At 39.3% G+C, this 22178-nt stretch overlaps 1 protein-coding gene across 1 annotated transcript in view; it reads left to right on the forward strand.

Moving 5' to 3' along the window:
* The first annotated feature begins 4234 nt into the window (after window positions 1-4234).
* Window positions 4235-22178, forward strand: part of MACC1 (MET transcriptional regulator MACC1) — a 36943-nt gene continuing 18999 nt past the window's right edge. The window contains exon 1 of the mRNA XM_019285858.3: window positions 4235-4400. Coding sequence (XP_019141403.3) covers window positions 4398-4400 — 3 coding nt within the window. The 5' untranslated portion in view covers window positions 4235-4397. The remainder of the gene's footprint in view (window positions 4401-22178) is intronic.

The raw sequence follows: 22178 nt of genomic DNA on the forward strand, positions 1-22178 counted from the left end.
AGGAAAAGTGGGTTTGCCGGCCTGGGTGGAGTATTCATTAGAGTTTGTAAAGCCTGCTTTGTTTTAGATACGTGTGTTAGTGTAAGTCATATCTCTTAAGAATGTGATTTTTGGCAGTGTTTGATACTGGCAAGAGCCCTAATGTGATACAGAACTGGCAGAAGTGCTTTTGCTGGTATAGAACGTACTCAAAGGCCTGGAATCAATAAAAACAACCAGAACCACTTTTGCCAGCATTACTATATTATTAAACATTTTCTAGCATAGACCTGTCAGAAGACCAATTTTCAACCCCACATTTCTCTTGGTTATTAATTGTTATTTTATTGGGAGGAATGTCCAAGCCTTTACCTCATGTGTAAATATTTTTGGCCTGAATATTTTCTGCCATGGAAGTTTTTCTACCAGTGGTGGGAAGGGGCAGGGGAAGAATAATATATTTGACACATCTGCATGGATTCTTTCTATCCAGAATGTTCTGACATTGAACGTTTGTCTCCTCTCCCAGATGCATTCCTAAATCATAGTGTAGTGACCACAGCTAATTTGTGTTGGAAATAATTATATAGGTAACTGTCACGTAGCCTACAGTTAATGGTGCCCCTCTTCTAATGGCTGGATGGGCAAGGGGTTTGTATTTGCTTGCTCATGAGCTTGAGGAGCAACTATAACAAATGGGATGAGAACAATATATAACAATATGTGATGTACAGTGAGGCCTTGGTGTTTTCCTTTCTTCTGATGAGAACTGCAGCAAATGGATGCAGGTCCAATAGTATATGCAACTTTCTGCCCCAACTACTCCATCTGTTGCAAGAAAATAAAATGTGTTTACATACAGAACCATAGTGTGCCCTTTGACCCCACAGTCGTTGCTAGGTTTAGCCATCAAAATATGTGGTTATTTAAGGAAACAAGCAATAATGTTCAAAATCAGTGAAGGGGAAAGCACATAGTGTAATCAGACAAGAAGCAAAGACATGGCTGCCACTTCCCATGCCTGTTATGTTACTCCAAGCCAGCATGTGATTGTTTACACTCCCAAACTTTCCAGGATCCTGCCGCCATCACCACCAATAACGTTGCAAAAGGTAAAGGATGTGGCTTGGTGGCATTCACCCACTTCCAAAGCGAAGTTAATTATCCTGTGGTGTTGCTTGTGCCCTGGAGTTGGCAGTTGCTGGAGACCAGCTCTACTGCTATTGCTAAATTTTTTTGGGCTCAGGTGGACTGACCCACCGTGTCTGGATTTCATCCAGGGCTTACCATATACACGTGCTCCCAGCTTCCAAACTTTCCATCTGGAAATTATGCTCATTGTCCCTCTTCCAAAAGATTCTCCCTAAATTCCACTGATTTCAATGACAGAAGTATATCTGGGAAGTGGATAAAGCTCAGCAGACAAACAAACAAAAAAAAACCCACCAAAAAAAACCCCCAAAAAACCAAACAAATCAAAAAAAAAAGGTAAAAAATATATTGCCAAGTGAGCCTGTCAGCATTTGCTATTCATTTTGTCTGTGTCCACAGCATGCGTGTACAACCAGTCCAGTTAATTAAACCTATGAAAGTGCTTATTAACTGTCCACATATTATTTAGCATTCCTAAGGCCTAAGAGTCTAAATCTCTTTCTGGAAGACTTTGCTCTGAAAATGAGTCAAACTGCAGAAAACTGCAGTGTCTCATCAAATGAAGTTCAAAAAAAAAGCTGTTGCAAGAGTCCGGATTTCTGAGGAGACTGGAAATGAAAGCTGACTTGTCAGAACTGTTTCTGGAGTGGTAACAGATTAGGCAGTGCTGTCTTTTAAATATCTGGTTTAGCTGCCTTCAAGGTAAACTTTATTATGCAACAAGACAGAAGTGGCAGACTTTAATAAATATGTGGGAACTAATAACTGGTCACCCTTGTAGGGAAAACCCAGATAGACTATGCTAATACTTGGGCCCTTTTGTAGTGAGGAGTTTTCCAGTACCTAGCTACAAGAAAGCTGGAGAGGGACTTTTTAAAGGAGCATGTAGGAATAGGATAAGAGAAAATGGCTTTAGACTGAAAGAGAGTAAGTTTAGATTAGATATTAGGAAGAAATTCCTTTCTGAGAGAGTGGTGAGGCGCTGGAACAAGTTGCCCAGAGAAGTTGTGGATGCCCCATCCCTGGAAGTGTTCAAAGAAAGGTTGGATGGGACTTTGAGCAACCTGATCTAGTGCAAGAAGTCAGCCCAAATCATTTTATGTTTCTATTGTTTTATGAGACCCAGAGATCAACTCAAATCCTGTAGAGGCTTTAGGTGAGTCATCGGGGTCCCAGCTGCAGCTTTATGGGTTCTAAACTCATTTTCTACCTGAGAAACAGCTAAGAGGGATATTATTTTAATTGAGTTTTGATTCATCCCTATAAAAAGGGATGTTAAAAATCATCAGCCTAAACTTAAGGTAAAAATACCACGAACATTTTTTAATTATTCTTTTATTAAGAAGAATGGATTATTAAAAACATCTGGCCCTGAAAGTACTTCTACTTTTAACCAACATTTCTTTTATGAGGTAATGGTTCATTCAGAGAAATGAAGCCTGGGAAAGGTATCTTGCCTAAACAGAAATTTTAAGGAGTAGTCTGAGATAACAGAAAAGGGATTGAAATTTAGAGTTTAGGATACCAAGATCTTAATTTATTATTTGATTATAGAAGTATGACAGTAAGTTTCAACTGGTTTGGGTTGTCATTGTCATTAGTATTAGACACACATGATAGACAATACCTACCTCAAGAAAACTCAAAAAACCCAGAAAATGAAGTATAACATAAATGAAATACTTGCTTTCTTAATAGCTCTGGGTAAGCCACTAAATGTCGCTGGAATTTTTTCCCTTCTCTTCCTGGTGTCTGACAGGGCTTAGCTGTCCTACATTTTCTATTTCCAGATCTTGATTTTCCAAACTATGTTTTTAGAGAAGCAGTGGTAGAAGAAATCACCTAATTTTTCTGTAACTGGTAGTTTTAGCACAGAGTGAATAGCTATGCTGTATTACTCTAACATCCTGCTTCTGACAGCAGGATAAAGCTCTCTCAATAATCTCTCTGGTTGTTCAAATCATTTGGAGATGGGGCATCTTTTTTTCATCTTTGTCACATATGGTGAGGTAGGAAAGGCTGTTTTCTGGATTGGATGGGAGGGAAAGTGTTCATTTCTCTGAATGGTGCTGTAATGGATTGACCATTTAGTTGAAATAGTTGGTAATTTCAACTTCATTTTTTTCAGTATGAAACTACTTGCTGAGATTCACCCAACTTTGCTGTCAGATCAAACAGAACCACCTATTTTGGCAGATGGTTTATTTGGTGGAAATTGCCCACAATATCTCATTCATAAACACCCTGAATTCTGCCTTTCTCCATATTTTTATCCTGTCTGATTTATACTTCAGCTTTTTGGATGCTGGCTTAGAAAGCCTGTGAAACCTCTTTCCATGAAATGGGGGTTTCAGCTGTGAATTCTAAGTGTCATAAACCCACAGGTAGCAAATAAAAACAGGATAGGCAAATCATCCCTTCTCCAAGTCCCTGTGACATTCCTGGCACATTTTTCTTATCTCTCTGTGCCTGTAACCTTTGTCCTTCTAAACTTTATTCTACAAAATTCTTAAATCTCTGAAAAACCCACCTGCAATATAACATATCGGAAAATTTGCTATTTCCTAAAGGACATGGGGTTAAAAAGGAACATTTTCCTCCTCACCCTCCCCAATGTCCCTGTATTCCCTCCACTGTAAATATCCAAGGCCACTGCCACCCCTCCTTCACTTGCTTCCTTATACCCAGCTGTCTGATTCTCTCACATACACAGAGATGCCTAAACCGGTCATACAGGTTCAAGCAATTTCAGTCACTGTATTCACTGCCAGTAAATCTAATTATTTCTAACTTGACCTTAACCAGAAGGCCACATTTTGAAACCCTCCCAACAATTCAATATATCTGCAACATGGTGTATGTGAGTAGAAAATCCTAAGTCTGTTCCAGTGGCACACAAGGAGCACATGCTTCTTCCTCCTCCTCTTCGTATCTCTCTCCCCTTAAGATGAAACTCCCACACCACCTCTACTGGTTTCAGGTGTAATCATAAACCAGCTGAAGGCAATTATGGGTAATGTAGTCCCATGGCTCACGCCTGTCTGTTTGAACAAGCGGTGCCAGGTTCCTGCTAGACTGCACATTCCAGCAGGCATTGCTCAGCACTCTGAAGAGGGAGGCTTGCCAGGTGTGCTCCAGCACCTACTTGAACCCTGAGCACGCCAGAGTGTTTCAAAGCCAGAGCAGGAATAAGTTCTCCTTCAACAATACTGATGTCTTGAACAAAACCATAGTTTGGATCTAGGGAAAACCTCCTAGTTTCCAGAATGGTGAGTTTGCTTTTTCTTAAAGTATCTTTTGCTGATTATGTTTAAAATACATTGGAGGATCTGAAATGTCAGAGCAGTTTTTTGCCTAGTACTATTGCATCAGTCCAATACTATCTTTGGCCATTGCTAGTTCCAAGTGCTACTGGAGAAGGTGCAGAACTTATGTACATTTTGAATTGCATGATATCGTACCCTAGGGTGATTTGGGATGTGTGGAGAAAGGCACTTGCTAAGTGCTGGTGACTGCCTTTGCTGAGAGCATAAATAATGGTGAACCTCTTAAAATTTTTAATCAGTCAGTCTTAAGCTCTTCTTCTCTGTCTTACTTCTGCGAGATGAGCTGCTGTAGATCTCTGTGTGTGTGTGTGTGCGCGCACGCACCTCTGTGCGGTTTGGTTTTTTTTGCTGGTTGATTAGTTGGTTTGGTTTTATTGAAGCATTGTATGAACTAAAACACTCCACACATGTAGCTGTTGAGTTGGCCTCCGGCCTTGTCAGTTGGGGCTCAGAATGGTGAACACCTCCTAACAATCCTCCCTATGAACAAGGCGGCCATAAGAAGTCAGAAAAAGAGAGTTTAAAGAGCACATACACTTCTGAACACTGAAATATTCATTCTCTATTAAAAGAATCCTTGAAAGGTAATACCTCCAGCCTAAATGGAGGCAAGACCTATCATGCTAACATACCTTGAACCAACTCCCTTTATGGCTAAAAAATAACAAGCAGAGCTGGCCGGTCTGTTTAAAAATAGAAAGATTTAAGTGAAAGACAAAAAAAGCAGCAGTTCTTGTTCTTTTCCCACCTGTTATTACCACTCAGCTAATACCTCTTTTTTCCATATGGATTTATTTTTTTAAGAAGAATGATCAAAATTTTAACAGCTTGGGAATAGTTTTTGACTGGCTTTATTGAAAGGGAAATAGGTATCCTCCTGAGTAACTGATCTAGAGAGAGAAGTGAGGGAATCATTCATACTGGGTAGGTCTTGGGAGGCACAAATTGCCACACTGGCAGCGCTTTCCCTGGCCCAAAATCATGTACTTGATAGTTGTTAATATAAAAGGCTCCAACACTGAACTTATACACTGAAAACAGTTGCACAGTGTCTGTGTTGGGTGGGACATACACAATGGGATTAACAGCACAAGTTCAAGCTGGTTATTGACATGTGAGAAGCCAGAGGATGGTGTTTGCCTTGGGTACATTAAAAACAAGGAATACTTACATTTGTATTCACTAAACGACATAGTACACAACAATATCCTGTGGGAGTGTGCTCAACAGGCTAATTACATAGAGCCATAGAATCAAAGAATTGCTTGGGTTGGAAAAGACCCCTGAGAACATAAAGTCTGACCATTAAACCAGCACTGCCACGTCTGCCACTAAACCGTGTGCCTGAGCGCCACACCTACACATCTTTTAAATACCTCCAGGGATGGTGGCTCCACCACTTCTCTGGACAGCGGGTTCCAAGGCTTGACAACTCTTTTCGTGAAGAATTTTTTCATAATATCCAATCTAAACCTCCCCTGGCACAACTTGAGGCCATTTCCTTTTGTCTTATTGCTTGTTATCTGGGAAAATAGACCAGCCCCCACCTCACATCAACCTCCTCTCAGGTAGCTGTAGAGAGAAATAAGGTCCCCCTTGAGCCTCCTTTTCTCAAGCCTAAACAACCCCACAGCTGCTCCCCATAATACCTGTGTTGTACACCCTTCATCAACTTTTTTGCCTTTTCTCGGACTTGACACAGCAATAAGTTGTAATAGAAGGTTTATTTAGCATTTAAATATTTGGTTTACATTCTGCTGCTCTCTTCCCTTTCTCCTGTTATTATGAGAATGGCTAATTGGGTTTAATTGTACACTTTGTTATTCAACTTATTTTAAGTCTTTATCATAGCTATTTCCCCCTGTGGACCAGGAATATTTGTGTTTGGTGGACTATCTGTGAGAGATTTCTATGAATGGTATCCAAGGGAAAAAAAAAACCTTCGATGCTCACTGTCTCTGAAGTTGGATGCCATTCCTCTCTATTTTTCAAAATAGATAAACTCAAACTCCTTGAAAAACTACATGTGTTCATGCTACTGCAAACTTTGGCACAAGTCCCTGTAGGGAAGTCCACCCTTAAAGTATGAATACAAAATATGTGGAACAAACACCAAAACCCCATACGGTCCAGGAAAATAAATCACATTGCTGTAAAAGTCAAAGACTGGATTTTTTTGGACAGAACAGCCAATTAGTCAGTCTAATCTGATGATCTCTAAAGGATGTCCTCTTGTCTGAAGAGCTGAGCTCTGCAGTAGTGGCAGCTGTAGTTCATCATATTTCTATACCACAAACATGGTCCATACTTGTAGCAAAATTTCTAAAACAATAAGCATAGTTCTGTCTGGAACTATAGGCTCTTCTATCACTTCTCCTACTGCATAGAATTGTAATTTACTTCACAGATCCCACAATGGGAAATGAAACATGATTTGGAAAGATAAAGCTACTTGAACATCATCCCTTTCTTGATGTCCCATACACTGCTGCTATCACCAGATGTTAACTTCTATGAAAGCCTTTTCCTCTCATCTCTTGCCCTCTTTCTGGAATTGTTTTCAGTTCATCTCCTTCAACTCTGTAATTTCAGGAAAAAATAGGTGTTTTTTTTCAGAAACTGAATTGCAGTGTAAATGTGACATCCTATACTAATGGAAAGCATGTACTTCAATTAGCTCTGCAATATTTTACCATATTTTCATCTGCTTCTCAGTACAGATGAGTATTCCATTTGCATTTCTGCACATCCTTTTTAAACTGCTGGAGGTCATGCTCAAACTTTTCCTAATAAATTTCTAAACTAGTTTAGAAATCAATGTGTGAGTAATTTGAAATTGTTCCTTTGAGAGCACCTCTTCTTATCTACAGCAAACCTAATCTCACACTGTCTCATTTATTAGGCTTTTCCATAGCTCTTCATAGTTTGCTCTAGTGTTAATAATCTCAGTAATTTTGGTTTGTGACCAAACACAGTCATATCACTTTCCACTGGCTTTCCCTTTCCACCCTCCAGAATTTCCTCAAAGAGCCTATTGTGTACTTCAATATGTGGAGGTACTGCAGTACATCCCTACCAAGGAGCAGTGGTGAAGCTGAAGCAGGGCTTTGAACCACTGAAAACATCAGAAAACCAAAAAAAATTTTATAGCTTGTTGCAAGGGATGTTTTGGGCTCTGGTTCGGTGTCATTTTGGTGATGAGAAAAAGAATTTAGGTTTGGATGTACCTGGAATTTTATAGGAGGCATATACTGATTAATTACTGTAAGAGAAGGAGTCCTTTTCTTGTGCAGCTGAACTTCACCTTGTAAGCCAGCCTGATCAAGGAGAAGATGGCTGATTATTTAGCTGAAAGCTATATTGTATGCTGTCTTTCCCTTGCTCTGTGGGTGACTCTGCAGGCTTAAATTCTCTGGAATCCCACAGCCCAGAAGAGAAGAATTAAGATGTTATGTTTGGGGTATATATTTACAAAAGACTAGATGACAATTATTTGAGTCCAAAATGTAAAGAGTAGACTATTTTGCCAGTTTCTTCAGCTCTCTCTATGGGGAAAGGATCTTTTTGAATTATTAGAGAAAGTCTGCCTTCACTGGATACTCAGAGTACTTACAAATCTTTGTGTTCTTTGCTTCACACCTGTGAGAGGGAGAGCTGCCACTTTACTTTGGGTAACTTCTTGCACTCCATTCAAGCTCGGTAATTGCTGCTGCAGAATGGGGTAGTCCCCTTGTTCATACCTAGCCATTGCTTCCTGCAGGCCAGTGCAGGAGAACACTGAGTCATTGTGCCTGGACCAGCTCCTGGTGAGACCAGAGAAGCACCAGGGTTGATGCAAAGGAGATGCAGGACTGCTGTTTTCTGGAGCAGCCAGCCAGCCAGCCAGTCAGTCAGATGGCATCCCCAAGACCAGGCTTAGCCTCAAGCACAGTGCCATATGATCTCATCTCTTTTCTAATACTTTGAAGACTTGGGAGATTTGACCCTTCTTCTACTCCAGGCTTGCTCTGAGCTAATTCTTTAATCTCTTTCTCTCTTTCTCCATGGAGGCATTTAACATTTCCCTGCATTAAATGGGGGTTCACAAGTATTTAAATTGATTCTAAAGCATATTGGTTTATACTTTAATTTGCACTGACCTCTAGTTAGATATAATGATATTATTTGAGGTTTCATCTTTACCTACTAATTGCCAACAGCCTTGCTTGTCCATTGTGCCATTCATTCTGTGATCATGCCAAAGGAAGCAGCTCCTTTCCCCTGGCTGAATAAGCTGTATCGCAAAACGTTCATGTAACAACTTGACAAGGAATTGTTCAAGTTCTCACCTGAGCCGGTGTCTGTAAAAAACCCCAAAAGTTTCACAAGTCAATGCAAAGCTTGTGACCCATAAGTGGCAAATCCTACAGCCTAATTTCTGTCCTATGATCCTAAATGGGACTAAAGTTTGGATATGTATTTACATAGAGAATAAACTGTTTTTCTACATGCGCTAAGCTGCGTAATTAAAAGGAAATGGCATTGCCTGAAATAACTTGGGGGAGAGACAGCTGACAAGACTTTGAAGTGGTTTGTTTATATTCATACATGATCTCACGTAATACCTTCTCTTTGCCCTGAAGAAAAGGCTGTCATGTGATGATAACCTTCTTGGGTTCATCCTGATCCACTAGCCTTAACAGGATCTCTGTAAAGGTGGGAGGGGTGGAACACTGCAGAGAGACAAGACGTATAAATTTATTCATAGTACTGCCCTAATTCCTGTAGCACTAATTGCTACCTGTTGCTCTGTGTGAAATTATAATGTCTCAAACATGAGTAATGACAGATTGTTCTGCTCAGGGATTCTTTTCTTTTCTTTTCTTTTCTTTTCTTTTCTTTTCTTTTCTTTTCTTTTCTTGCTTGCACTGAGCAGTGGATATTAATATGGCAGAGCAGAAAAGTGCAACTAATCAGGAAAATATGTAGGAGAGCCCTTTGCACCTTGGAATTCTCTGGTGTATTTTAACCGGCAATGATTGTACTGTAGTCACAAAACACACAGCAAAAGGTATTGTGTGCACTACTCACGTGCTCCCCAGATAAGTAAGAAGTTCTCTAGACCTTTCCTCATCTCATGTAATAAATGGTAGCAGAAACAAAAGGACAATATTTTGGAAGTCTGAACTTAATATAAGTGGCATTTTCCACCACAGCAAATTTTTTTTCAATAATAAATGGTATCAGAATTCTAAGTTTGGCTGCTATTAAATAGTTTTACCAGATAAATGAAAACATGGGAGAGAGAAAGGGGTGTGTGTGTGTGTGTATCAGTAATTTTCTGCTACCTGTAATACATAGCTACAGTTCAGTTTTATCTGTTTCTGGTCATAGCTGGAAAGGGAAGACAAACATAGCAGAGTGAAAGGCTGCCAGGAGGTGTTATGAATACCTGCCTTGCTCTCCAGTTAATTGCCTTTTCAGGGTGTGAGCGCCCGGGTACAGAGAAGGGCTCTTGTGATATTTACGTGATTATTTTCATCCCTTTGGTCTGGGTGACAGTTCTCTTCCCACGGCACTTTCAAGTCCTATTCCCATTCACTGATTTTCTAAGTAGTCTGGGACAAGTTGTTTGGAGCTGGATTTTTAAGGGGTTAGCACATGTTTACACAATTCTTACAGTAGGGGTGGAAGGCACTGGAATATGGTTATCACTTTCTTTGTGGTCTAGTCTTCCCATCTTGGTTTGGACTAGTAAACTGTCAAAGGTTACCTTCAAAGGTAAGCTTCCAACCCAACTATTATATGATTTTATGATATGTAAACTTGTCTATCTCCATTTTCCCCCATCCCTACCCTTCCTTATCTTGTGCATTAAACAGTTTGTTGTTATGAGGCTCTGCTTTTTATGTATTTGTACAAAGCTTTGCATAGGGACGCTATTTATTCTAGTTCTACTAGAATATCAATGAAAAAGTAAAAGAAAACCCTGATTTGGGCCACAACAGAATATAAACAGAAGCTCTGAGGCATAGAATTGGATTTTTTTTTTAACATTTCAGTTCAATAAAAAGTGTTACAATCACACAACTTGTCACAATAACAGCTAGGTAAAGTTCTATGGCCTTGATTCTTCACAGGAAGAGGGAAGATGATTGCTTTTCTTGGGCTTTTTGCTTTGAAATCTATGAATAAATCAAATTTAGCGATTCTGAAACTATCAACTGTAGGACTTTCCAGGTTTTTATGCTTGTGGTGCCAAAAACTGTGTCTTGGCACAAATAGGTCTGGGAGGCTGAAAAACCTAAGTGTTTCCTAGGTGGCAAATCAAGTCTCTCCTAATATGGAGAAAGTGGAGCAAAAGCTCACTCTGTTTCCCTGTAGGCAAAAAGTTCACTTGTGGATTACAGGTTAAGCCTCAAGTTTTTTTAAATGCTAATCTCTAAAGAACTTTAAAATGAAATTACTTGTGTGGATGCTAGTGATTCAGCATACTGAATGATGATGATAGACATTGACCTGCCATTGTAATATATTGCTAAAATCAGCAATTTGAGATTAATTTGTACTGTAAAATAAAATTATCTGAACCAGTTTTCACAACAGAGCAAATTTGCTTAGTGCCATTTATCAAGACTGCTGGGGCATAACATCATTTCTTCTTGGTGTGAAGTTGAGTGAAATCTCCTGAGGTTCTGAAGACTAGAACTTGTACCATGTTAGACAAATATTTTCTTATGTTCTTGTTGATGACCACTGTGTGATACTATTCACTTCTGGTGGATGTGACATAGCTGTACAACAGCTAACAGAAAAACACCACATCATAGAAGGTATTTAGATCATAATAATGCAAGTTTTGAGCAAAGTTGTACATATTTCTATTTTTTACCAAAGAAGGAACCTATACAAATATAACCTTGGGCTGTGGTCTGTCAGGAGCTGACCTCAACTAACTTAGTGCTGGTCAATATTTGGATCATGCACCTCCAAGAGCACCTGCCAAATTAAAGTTTAGATGAAGTTTTGGAAGCAGAATATATTTGAATATCAATTCACATACTTCATGCTTTTCTTTCCCTTTTTGTACTAGACAACACTTTGTTGGAGAATTTTATGTTCTGCAAATATCTGCTTGTCATCAGCAGTGAACTGAAATATAGATGAATAATTTCCATTAAAGGGATGCTGAAAAACACGTTCAATAAATTGCACAATCAGGATTACATGTGTCTGTAGGATAGAGATAAAACAAGTAACAGGAGTCTCCTGTCTCATTACAGCCAAGGAAAAATGCCGTAAGCAAAGTTACTTGGTGTCATGCATCAAGGTGCACATCAAGGTGTGTGCTTGATTTGCTATTTGTAAGCTAAATGTTAAGAGGATGTTTATGGTATTTGGGACATCATGACACTTGTACACTTTAGTCAAGGAACCCCTGATAGTGATGGCAAGGATATATGTGCAATGGTAAGAGTGAGCTGATTGACCTAAACTGCACTGTAAACGTATTGTATATGTTGATCTCTATAGTAAAAAAAAAAAAAAATCCAACCCAAAATAACAGATTTGGTTAGGAAAAACTAAACTGTGGAATTTTGCATATATGGTTCTGCAGGATTTCACATAACAAAACACGTATTTTGAACCTTATTATCTTGAAGTGTAGGAGCTAGTTAAAGGTGTAAAACTCAAGACTTGCTGCCAAGGAGGTGAGATGGGTAAGGGAATGCTTTGATCATCAAAGTCAGTGACCTTTTGGAATGGCTGTGAATTCTTCCTCCCACGTTGTGGTACAAATGGAGCAAGGACAGTAAACTTATGAAGGTGAGACCAGGAAAAGTTCTTCTTTAGGGCTGGCATTTGGAAGGTGTTGCTGAATAGGCTGAATTCTCTGAGCTAACACATGGCAGGTGCCTCCAGGTTCCTAATTAGGGAAATCAAAGCATTAGAAAGCTGTTGTAAGTGAGGTCTGTGTTTTAGTTTATTTCACTTGTAACCTTGTATTTGATACATTTCTGTCTAAAGAAAAGACTGCTCTGCTCTTACTGATCAGACTGAAACAGGCCAGCTAGAAAAACTCGAGCTTCCCAGAGGCATTGATCCCAAAAGAAATGGCCTGTGCAGGTACCCGTAGGGACTTTTGCCCTGGGCTGTTTAGTGATATTTGAGATGGATGTCTGTTCCTTTCAATCTGCTGTAGCCATTGTATGGGACACTGTTGGTAGTTTCCTCCAGCAGGGAGAAATTACCCTCCCCTCCAGCAAGACAGGCTGTCAGAGAAAACCTCAACTCTATACATCACATGAAAATTTCATTTCCAAGTAGTAATTGTGAAATTAATGTGGTTTTGCATGATGTTTAAACATCAGAGTGGTCTCAAATCACTTTTCTGTAATTTCTGTAGTCTGACAATAGTCTAAAGAGCATTTTCACTTTGTATACCAGATGATTATTCTTTCTAGTGAGTGGAGCATCATGTGCCTACAGAGGTGGGTTTAGATGATTGATGACACCCAGGGTTTTTTTTTTTGTGTAGGAAGCCAGTGAGACCATGTAACTTCAGCTTTTTCAAAGACTTAGTATTATAAAATATTGAACTTGCTTAGTCTGTATAAAATTGGAAGGTGAACATGCTCGGTGTCTGAGAGGAGTGAGGTAAAACAAAGTATTGACACTAGGATTGTCACAAAGCTTAAGATTTGTCAGTTCTTTCACCAGTTTTATTGGTGAAAATTAATTTTCTGCTTTTAAAAGTTCTTGGAAGAGTGCAAGAGTGATTGGAGTTATGGATTTGTTTTGGTTTAGGGTTTGGATTTTGGTTTTGGGTTTTTTTTTGGAAGGGGGGGAAGGGGACAGGGAGAGACCAAGGGAGAAGCTGGACATAACGTACAGAAATGCTGTGATTCTATCTAAGTTACTGATCTACAGCCCTTCACTTCTGTTGGAAAGGCAATAACTTCAACTGTGGTGAAAAATAGTAAAGCTTTCTGAAAAAGAAACATTGAAATAAAAGTCTGGGCAAATATTTTGAATTGATGGAGTATAATCAACAGTATTTCTGAATCATTTTCCTGGAGATTTTCTGCAGGAGTGTCTTAGAGGCAATCTTTGGGAATTTGATAAGTTTGCTTTCGGTCCAACTTTCTAAGCAATTTGTGACTGCATCTCTTCAGCCATTGTTTTTATTTCAGGATGTCAGCCAGAATTTTTGGGACAAAAAATAAATTTTCTGCAACTAAATTAACTAATTCTGGTATGTAAAAAGATGAAATTTATGATAATTTAGGGGTTAGTTTGTTTTTTTTTCCCTTTGACGTGTGACTGGAGTGGAGAGTCTTCTCTATTACAGAGCTTGGGCCACTGACATCCTTACTTTCTATCCTATGCTCATTTCCTCAAAATCTCTAGCACAGTGTCATAGCCAGTGAACCTGTGTGGAGGTATGTGGATACAAAAATGCTGCTAGCAAGGATTTTCTTGCTATTTTCTAAGTCCGTGAGAGACTTTTCTCTCTCACAGAAGAGGTAGCAGAGTTATGTAAATAACCAAACACCTGCTGCCTTGAGAAGTCTTGCTTATAGTATAGTAGGAAAATATTTTGACAATGGATGTTTTAGGATTTTAGCCAATCACCCCCAAGGGGTGGCTGATCCTTGTCCAATTAGACTATGAAGAAAAAAGTCTATGAAAGAGTTTGTAAAACAATTAATTAGATCAGTCTTGCTGCACAATTCCTGCCTGCTGTATCTTCTCTTCTCCTCCCTATGGCTGCAGGACATGGTGATAGACCCTAGGGCTTAGGGCATGGTAATAGAGGTAGGGAAGGAAATAAGAAAGAAGGAAGCAACAGCTTTATGCCTTCTTTCTCTTTGTACCACTGCCATACTAAATGCAAAGAAATAGGATTAAGTTATTATTAACATTAAGATTTCTTCATGGCAAATGGTATGGAAAGATGCTATAGAGCTGTGTGAGATAGATTTCTTGCATCATTAGGCACCCATTGGTGTATAGTGCCAGGTCATACTATTTCTGAACAATTACAGCTCTCTCAGCTGCTTCATCAAATTTTGCCCTCAGTGATGTTGGCTCAGAAGGAAGAGCAGGAGCCAGTGAGAAGCTAGGGTGTCGGTAGCAGCCTGACAGGCAGGGATGTTAGGAAAAGCAAGTTGGAGCTCTGCAGTTGCTTTTGGGGGGAATAGAGACAATGTGAGATAAAAGTCAGCACAGGAATGCCTGGGCTCACTTGGGGAACTTCTCCAATTTGTTGTACAAGCATTTCGCTGATCGATTTTGGAGATCAGCCAACTGTCTGGTGAGAACCTCAGGAATGGCTTCTATGTCTGAGTTGTTCAGGGAGCCAGGACAAGAGAATACACAGGCTTAAGATGCTTCCAGTAGGTAATACTATCCATCACAATATAATAGTGTGGTTTTCCTGGATGGGAAAACTGGCTTTCCACTGAATGCTGCATCTAGACTGATGGTGTACATCACCAGAAGGACAACTGCTGCTGAAAAGACTGTTGGATACTGTGGTGCAGTGGAGAGAATGAAGGTGGTTAAAGAATATAGGGACTGGAGGAAGAAGAGACCTGGAAAAGTTATCTCTTACACTTCTTGCTTTCAATTCTGAAAAAAGAAAATTGTTGAAGAATGATTGTAACTGCTGTATAAAAGTGGATGAGATTGAACATCTTATTCTGCTTATTGTACCAAACATTAACAGCCAAAATTATAGATGCCCTCCTCTAAACACGTAGGAATAGACAGATCAATGAATGAGCCTGCAAAGCAGCTAGATTTAAAAACTAAATTTAGACACATAAGGGCATGCAATTTATTGGGAACTTGTTGCCTCAAATCTTCTCAGACTTGATTGCTCCTTTAGAAGAAGATCCACAGTGATAACGTACACAGTATTTAATTTTTTTTTTTTTTAAGGTATAATCACTGCCATTTTGGTTCTAAGACTACCAACAATACTGAAATTAGCAGTCTTCATTTTCATAGGTAGAACTTTTTCCTTTTTCCTCTGAAATGTGTAGTCTTCCATAATTGGAGTTGGACTATTAAATGGAACCTGATATTGAATGGCAGTTTATCTTCCTCTGACTTAATTTTTGTTGCTGGATCTTTACCATTTTAGAGTCTATCTGGCAGTCATATTACTTCAGTGAAAGAATTCAGTTAAAAGTACTATTAAAAAGTAGTAGTTAAGAGTACAGTTCAGAGGTTCAAATGTCCTTCATTAGTAGAGAAACTATCCATTTAAACATGTATCCCATTTGATAGAAATAATGGGCCTTTCCTTGTCAAGAGCATGTGTGATTGTTATGTAAAGGGAGAGTTTGCAGTATAATAAGAGGTGCTGTTTTTGGCTTTTAGAGAACAAAATGCATTTTTATGAACTCTCCTCCCTTCTTCCCTTCAAAATTACATTGTCAAAAATAACTTTATAATATTGGCAGGTGTAGCTTAAAGGACAGCTCAGGCTATTATTAACAACACAGGCACAAATGCTTTAAAGGCAATGATGTCTCACTTCTGGAGGAAAGATCCAACCAAACTTTGGGAACTGTAGTTGCCATAAAAAGCAACAAAGGAAAAGTTCACTTTCTGCAGTATATTTTGGATGTTGTCTCTGTGATTAAGACTCCCTTTCTGATGCTCCTTTTGCCATGTTCCTAAAGTGTCAAGGATTATTGAACGAGTCCTTCAGTCAAAACAGGTCAATACACAAAAAATAGGTAACAGTCTTTCCTTGTGGATATTATTGCAGTCTATCAAACATACTATTTGTGCTGGTACATGTTCCATGTGTCTGTTATGTGGTCAGTCAAGTAGAGCAAAATGTAATTTGTGGATGCACTGAAGAACGGTTATGCTTGCAGTTATTAACTCTCTGAACTAACCTCTAATTACAACCGGAGGAATCCTTGCCAAATGGCTTTACTTTCTTCTACTATATTTAATCTAATTATTTTCCCAAACAGGTAGTTGCCTCTTTTATTAATTTTTTTCCATGTTGATCTGATCATTTGTCATCCATTTTCCATTGTTTCTGCCGTCTCAGTATTGATGTCCCTTTATACTTCCCAGGAGAAATGGAACAAGTGATTGTCATGTTTCCCCCCTCTTCACCATGCCATTCTTGTCCTGCGAAACTGGGGTACCTTTTTTGCTAGTTTAAACATTTTGAAAGCTTGCCTGAGGTAGTTTAAACCTTCCAAAGCATATTCTCCATGTGTGTTAACTGTGTTAATTCATTTTTTGGTTGGTATGTTGTTGGGAATTTTTGTCCCCCCTCCAAGTTAACCAACACCAAACCAAAAGGTCCACCTGACAGTACAGGTTTTCTGACACGTTTTTCCTTTGTGTTGAGGCAGAATTCTGTCATGCTTATGGAAAGATAGACCTTACCTTATCTCATCAAAGCCACAGGACATTGTAGTGTCCCCCTGTATCCTTCTCTGGGCACTCACCTCAATTTGCTGAAAGCACAACACCAGAAGCCTAAAGGCACCTTTCATATGCCTGGATATCAGGTTCAATTTCCTTCAAGGTTCTCATTGCGTATTTTGCTCATGCATCTTTAATCTACACCTGTCCAAAATAAAATGTTGCTATCCAGGCAGCACACTGACAGGCAATTTAGTTCCACAGCTGGATGTTCAAGACTGGATCCCGACGTAGTGTCAGCCACATCACTTTGTCATATCATTCTTGGCCTGAAATAACAGAAAAATCATCCTACATATTTGCAACAAATCCAGGTGATTCAGGTTCTCAAAATCTGCTGTTAATATTAATTACAATAATAATTTCAAGAGCTTTTAGAGCTGTAAGCAGCTAAAACACCGGTCTTTCTCTGTGGGTGGTTTCCTTGATGTATTCTGCTTTACCCTGATGCTGTGAAGAGAGTGCAGCCCTTGCAGGATTTTTTTATCACATCACTGGGCCAGATGAGACATTTGAATGTTGAAAGTCAAGAGGGATTTCTTCCCTGCCTGTGCTCAGCCCTTAAATTTAAAATTATATCTATGACACATGTAACTCAGAAGTGCCTGATTGCCAGTTTCTATGGAAGAACTGAAGAACTACTTCACTACTTGACCTGGGTTTGATTGTCTGGAAAATGGATCCTTTGCTTGTTTTCTGGGTGGATAGTAGATGCGCTATTTTCTATATATAACTGGAAAAGCTAGAGGAACGTTGCCAGAATCAAGTCTTAGGGACAGAGGAAGCCTTTTTTTTTTTTTTTTTTGCCTCCTTTTGGTCATGCCCCAGTGACTCTGAGGCATTCAAAGGATTTCTGTTTATGCCACCACTATTTCTGTCCCCCACCACTGCTTCCTGCCCTCAAAGACCACAGCTCATATCTATCCTGCTCAAAGCTGACTTGTGGCATTAACATATTCAGACATGAGCCTTTCCCAGGGAAGGACATAATGAATGCTATGCAAAGTCGGGAGTGCTCTCTAAGCCAAACTAGTGGGCAGATGTCTCAGCCTTTAGCTCCACTTGCCATTGACAGGCAAGCTGCTCAGTTAAAGACCCAATGTAATTCCTTCATGCAGCCTGGATGTGAGAAAAAGTCTAACTTAGTGGAAAAAGAAGAAATCAGGGTAATGAAATAATATATAGACCACTTTGGAGGTGTCATGTACTTAAAAACCTGTGATCACAGCTATAGTTCACGGGGATATAAATAGCTAACAGAGATTTTGATCATCCTGGTACTTCCCACTTCTCTAGGCTGATTAAAAATGTTGATAGCTGAGGTTTCTGTGTCATCCTAGCAAACATTAAAAGTACCTAAGGAAAAGCAGCAGGGCTCTAGTTCACATGCAGAACATGGTATCTACAGGTTTTGCCTTGCTCTGAAGTGTTGCATGCATTAATTATGGTGACACTGAAACACTTGCAGCACCTAGAAATGAAAATTTTACTTTGTAATGAAACTTCTAAATTAAAGGTGCTCCTTACAGAGTACTTTCAATATCCCCTTTGAAGGAATAGCTGTTGGCTTCAGTCAGAAGTACAATACTGCAATACTTGTAGTATTCTAATCTCTGTGAAGGAACCAAAAGTGCTTTCACAGAACCTCCAAAAGTGAAGAAACGAACTGTGCTTCCGAAGTATGTACAAGTATACACACTAAGTGAGAATCCAGTGAGATTTTTAACTATTGTTTTTAACTGGTGTAAGGACATAAATCCACAGAAGAATTAGGCTGATAAACTTGCAAAGCTTTTTCTGTTCATCAAAAAGAAGAAATATTGCAATTTCATAGTGCGAAGTTGGATCCATTAATTAATTTGTTAGTGATATCTTTATTTCCCATTTCCTGTTCTCGAAGAAGTTACTTGGTAAAGTAAGTAGAAGGCAACGTTTCTTTTTTCCTGAGGCCAAAGGGAAACCACTGAGTATTTCAGAGTGGTAGCTAAAACCCAAAAGACAACATCAAAACTTAACTACACATCCTTGAGGTTTCTGGAAAGCAATATTCCCAAATGTAAAGTTTATAATTGAAAATAAATGCTCTACTACTTATGCTTATAACAAGCAGTTTTAGAAGCATAGATGTGTGTAATGGAAGGAAGGATACTTGCCTTGTGGAGGGAGTGTTTATGGTATAGCTATTTTTGCTTGCACAGTGTTCCCCAAACAGGCTGTAAAGTAAGTTCTGGGTTGTGCATAGCTGAGCAGAGGCTATAAAAACCCACCTGCAAAATGGTGGAAATCTACTGAGAGGATGACCCAATTCAATTCCCATTTTTGTTGTACTGAGAGTACCAGCTCTACCCTTAAGCACTGGCTTGGGTGAAGTATTACGAGCAGTGATTGTGTCAGTTCCAAGCAGCCATGCAGACCTATGTTGGGTCTGCAGAAAGTCTAAGCCCTGGGTTCAGTGTGAACGGCTCTGCAGTTCCCACAGGGTGATACATTTTCACAACATTGAAAAAGTAGGTACCAAACTTGGCAACTATTTGACAATAGAGTAAACCAGTAGATAAATATATTGAAAATTCCTTTTTATAATTATAGTCAAAATGGCAAGGTATTGGGTCATACTAAATCATTAATGTTGCTGCTGAACTTTAAAAGTTGATCTTGTCTCTGTACAAAGTGAGATACAGATGGATTTCCTTGAATGCCTTGCATGCACCAGACTAAAATATGTTGAAGGCTTCCTCACTTCAGCAGAATGTTCCATTTGCTGTGCTGCCAGTGGCTAAAGCACCACAGTTCAGCTCTGTAATCAAAGATTAGTAACTTGGGTCCAAGTGCCTCTCACTGAACTCTGAGCTGCATAAAGCTGTTCTAAGCCACAAGAACCAAGAGACAGTTAAAATATGATCTATTACTGTAGCTAATGCTTAAAAATATGTTAGTCTGCTGAGAATGGGCAGTGTTTTAGGTTTGTTGGTGATGTGCAGTCCTTCTGAAACATTCCCTCTTCTGTGTATTGCTGTCTCTTTAGAATCCCTTTTCTTCTCTCTATATAATAGAATTTCAAGAATTCAGTAGACTCAGTATTTGGTTAGATGAGGAACATATTATTTAACATTCTGCTACATTTACAATTTTCCTTTTTCAGAAAGAAACTTGAAAGTCTAACAACTCAACCTATATAACTAGAAAGTCATTTTCCCCTGTGTCACCCAAAAATGACCCCAAGGAATGAGCCACATCACCATCACCTGTTTCTGTTGCTTGTTCTCTCACTGCTAACGCATAAACTTCATCCTCTGATTACAAAGGCCATGAATCTTTTTGAATAAGGGTAGCACTGTGTGGGGAACATGTAGAAGTCCATGGGGAGACATGGCCACAGGAGAGCTCTGTTCTTAACAAAACCTGCTTTTGAAGAAGGATTAAGGTAGAATGAAATATAAATTGCTAGTGTTTTGCTCTGGGATATTGATACTTAAAAAACACAAAGGAATGTGTTCTCTCTTATTTTTTAAGGCAAAGGCAGTGGCAAAGCATTTGCCTTTGGGCTTTTTTTATTTTCTTTATTACCACTGTTTTAGACAGAGCAGGATATGGTTTTTTTGTTAGTGAGATTGGGAAAAAAAAAAAAAAGGTGCACTTGAATTTTGAAAGACCTGGAAGAAATTTCTGGAGGCATTATATGCAGCAAAAATGCTGTCTGCAGCAAATCTGTCCCCTGACTTCTGTGAAACTGAACTTTCTACCCAAGACTTTCTTCTTCCTCTAGAGCATCTAGTGCATTTTTCTTCCTCTGTAACAGTGCTGCAATGTGCCTGCTAGCAGTGCTCTGGTTCCTGGGTTACGTGCTTTCATGGGTCAAGCAATCCCCAGCAGAGTGCACCTGGCTAACTGTTGCTTGCCCTCATACAAAAAATGCCACATCTCTCAGCACTCACTCAGGTTCACTCACTGGTCACCTCCACAGCTGATCTCTTTCCAACCTCTTCACTTCCTCATTCCCTCCTGACTTCCCACTGTGAGCTGACATGCCATCAGTCAAATAATTCCTTTCACCATTAAACACTTGTCAGTTTATATCTTTCTTATTCAGTGACTACAGCAAATGAAAAGCTTGGTCTCTGGTTCTTCCTACACATAGTTCCCTTTTTTTGCAGCAAAAGGTTTTTATACCTTTGCTTTTCAGTGTTGATCAGTATGGCTGTATATCCCACATGCATCGATCTCACTTCTCTTGTGAATGATTGTGCTTCAGAATTTGTTCAGGTAAGTTCCAAGTTAATAGGTCTGTCCTATCAACAGTTAAGTTTGGGATATTTTATCACAGAATGTATCAATGGAAAAGGATAGGCATTTGTTTTTCTTATTTTCTTAGGCTCATTGAAAGGAGCTGGGGCTTTAGGCCTTCCCAGCACTCAGGCTGGAACAGAGAAGAGGTGGGACTCAACTGTGGTGTCAGCTCATGTAACCCTGTGCAAGAGCCGCATCGCCCAGTACGCAGTGGTGTGTGTACAGCTTGTCCCCAGCATTTCCCACATCCCTTGACATGCTGGCCAAATGTGGTCATCTTTTGCTCAGGAATGTTTATATATCTCCCCTTCTCTCATCCTCTTTTTAGCTGGCCTGAAGATGTGCCCCAGTCACAAGGGATCCCTCATCATGCTGTCATACCAAGACATGCTTTCATGGGGGCGGAGGATTATATTTGAAAGTGGTTTTCCTTTTCAGTATCTGCCTTTTCTATCTCTATGCCAGGCTAGTGATGAACATTTTGAGGAATTCCCAGAGGGAACTTTTAGGAAATGGTTTATTCTATTTGCAGAAGTCCTTAGTGTTTCAAAAACTTCCACAAGCAATTTTGTTGTCATGTCTCTGTCAATATAATCCCACTGCGTAAAGAGATTGTTTTTCTTTCTTCCTCTCTTCTTCTCCCTTCTCCATGGGTTTCCTATTTTAGCCCCTGTACATATGCACTCTCGTGCCCCTTCTTCATCCTTATTTACTACCTCCCACTTTGTGTGGCTACTGAAATAATTGTAGGTGTTTTAACTATTTAAAGAACTGTTCTTAAATTCATTTGTGAATTATCAGTAAATTGTCAGACAGAGATTAGTGCTGGCAACAAGTACACTGGTATTGTAAAAAGAAGACTTACTTTTTGTACATTTATTGAGATTTTAGACTATGGATACCTTATGCTTGTGTGATTAAACCTCCATAGTGTATATGTAGAAGCCAGAGATTAAAATCTTGCATGTTTATAAAATGCATTCAGTTTTT

This window comes from Corvus cornix, chromosome 2, assembly GCF_000738735.6.
Source record: "Corvus cornix cornix isolate S_Up_H32 chromosome 2, ASM73873v5, whole genome shotgun sequence".
NCBI classification, from domain to species: domain Eukaryota; kingdom Metazoa; phylum Chordata; class Aves; order Passeriformes; family Corvidae; genus Corvus; species Corvus cornix.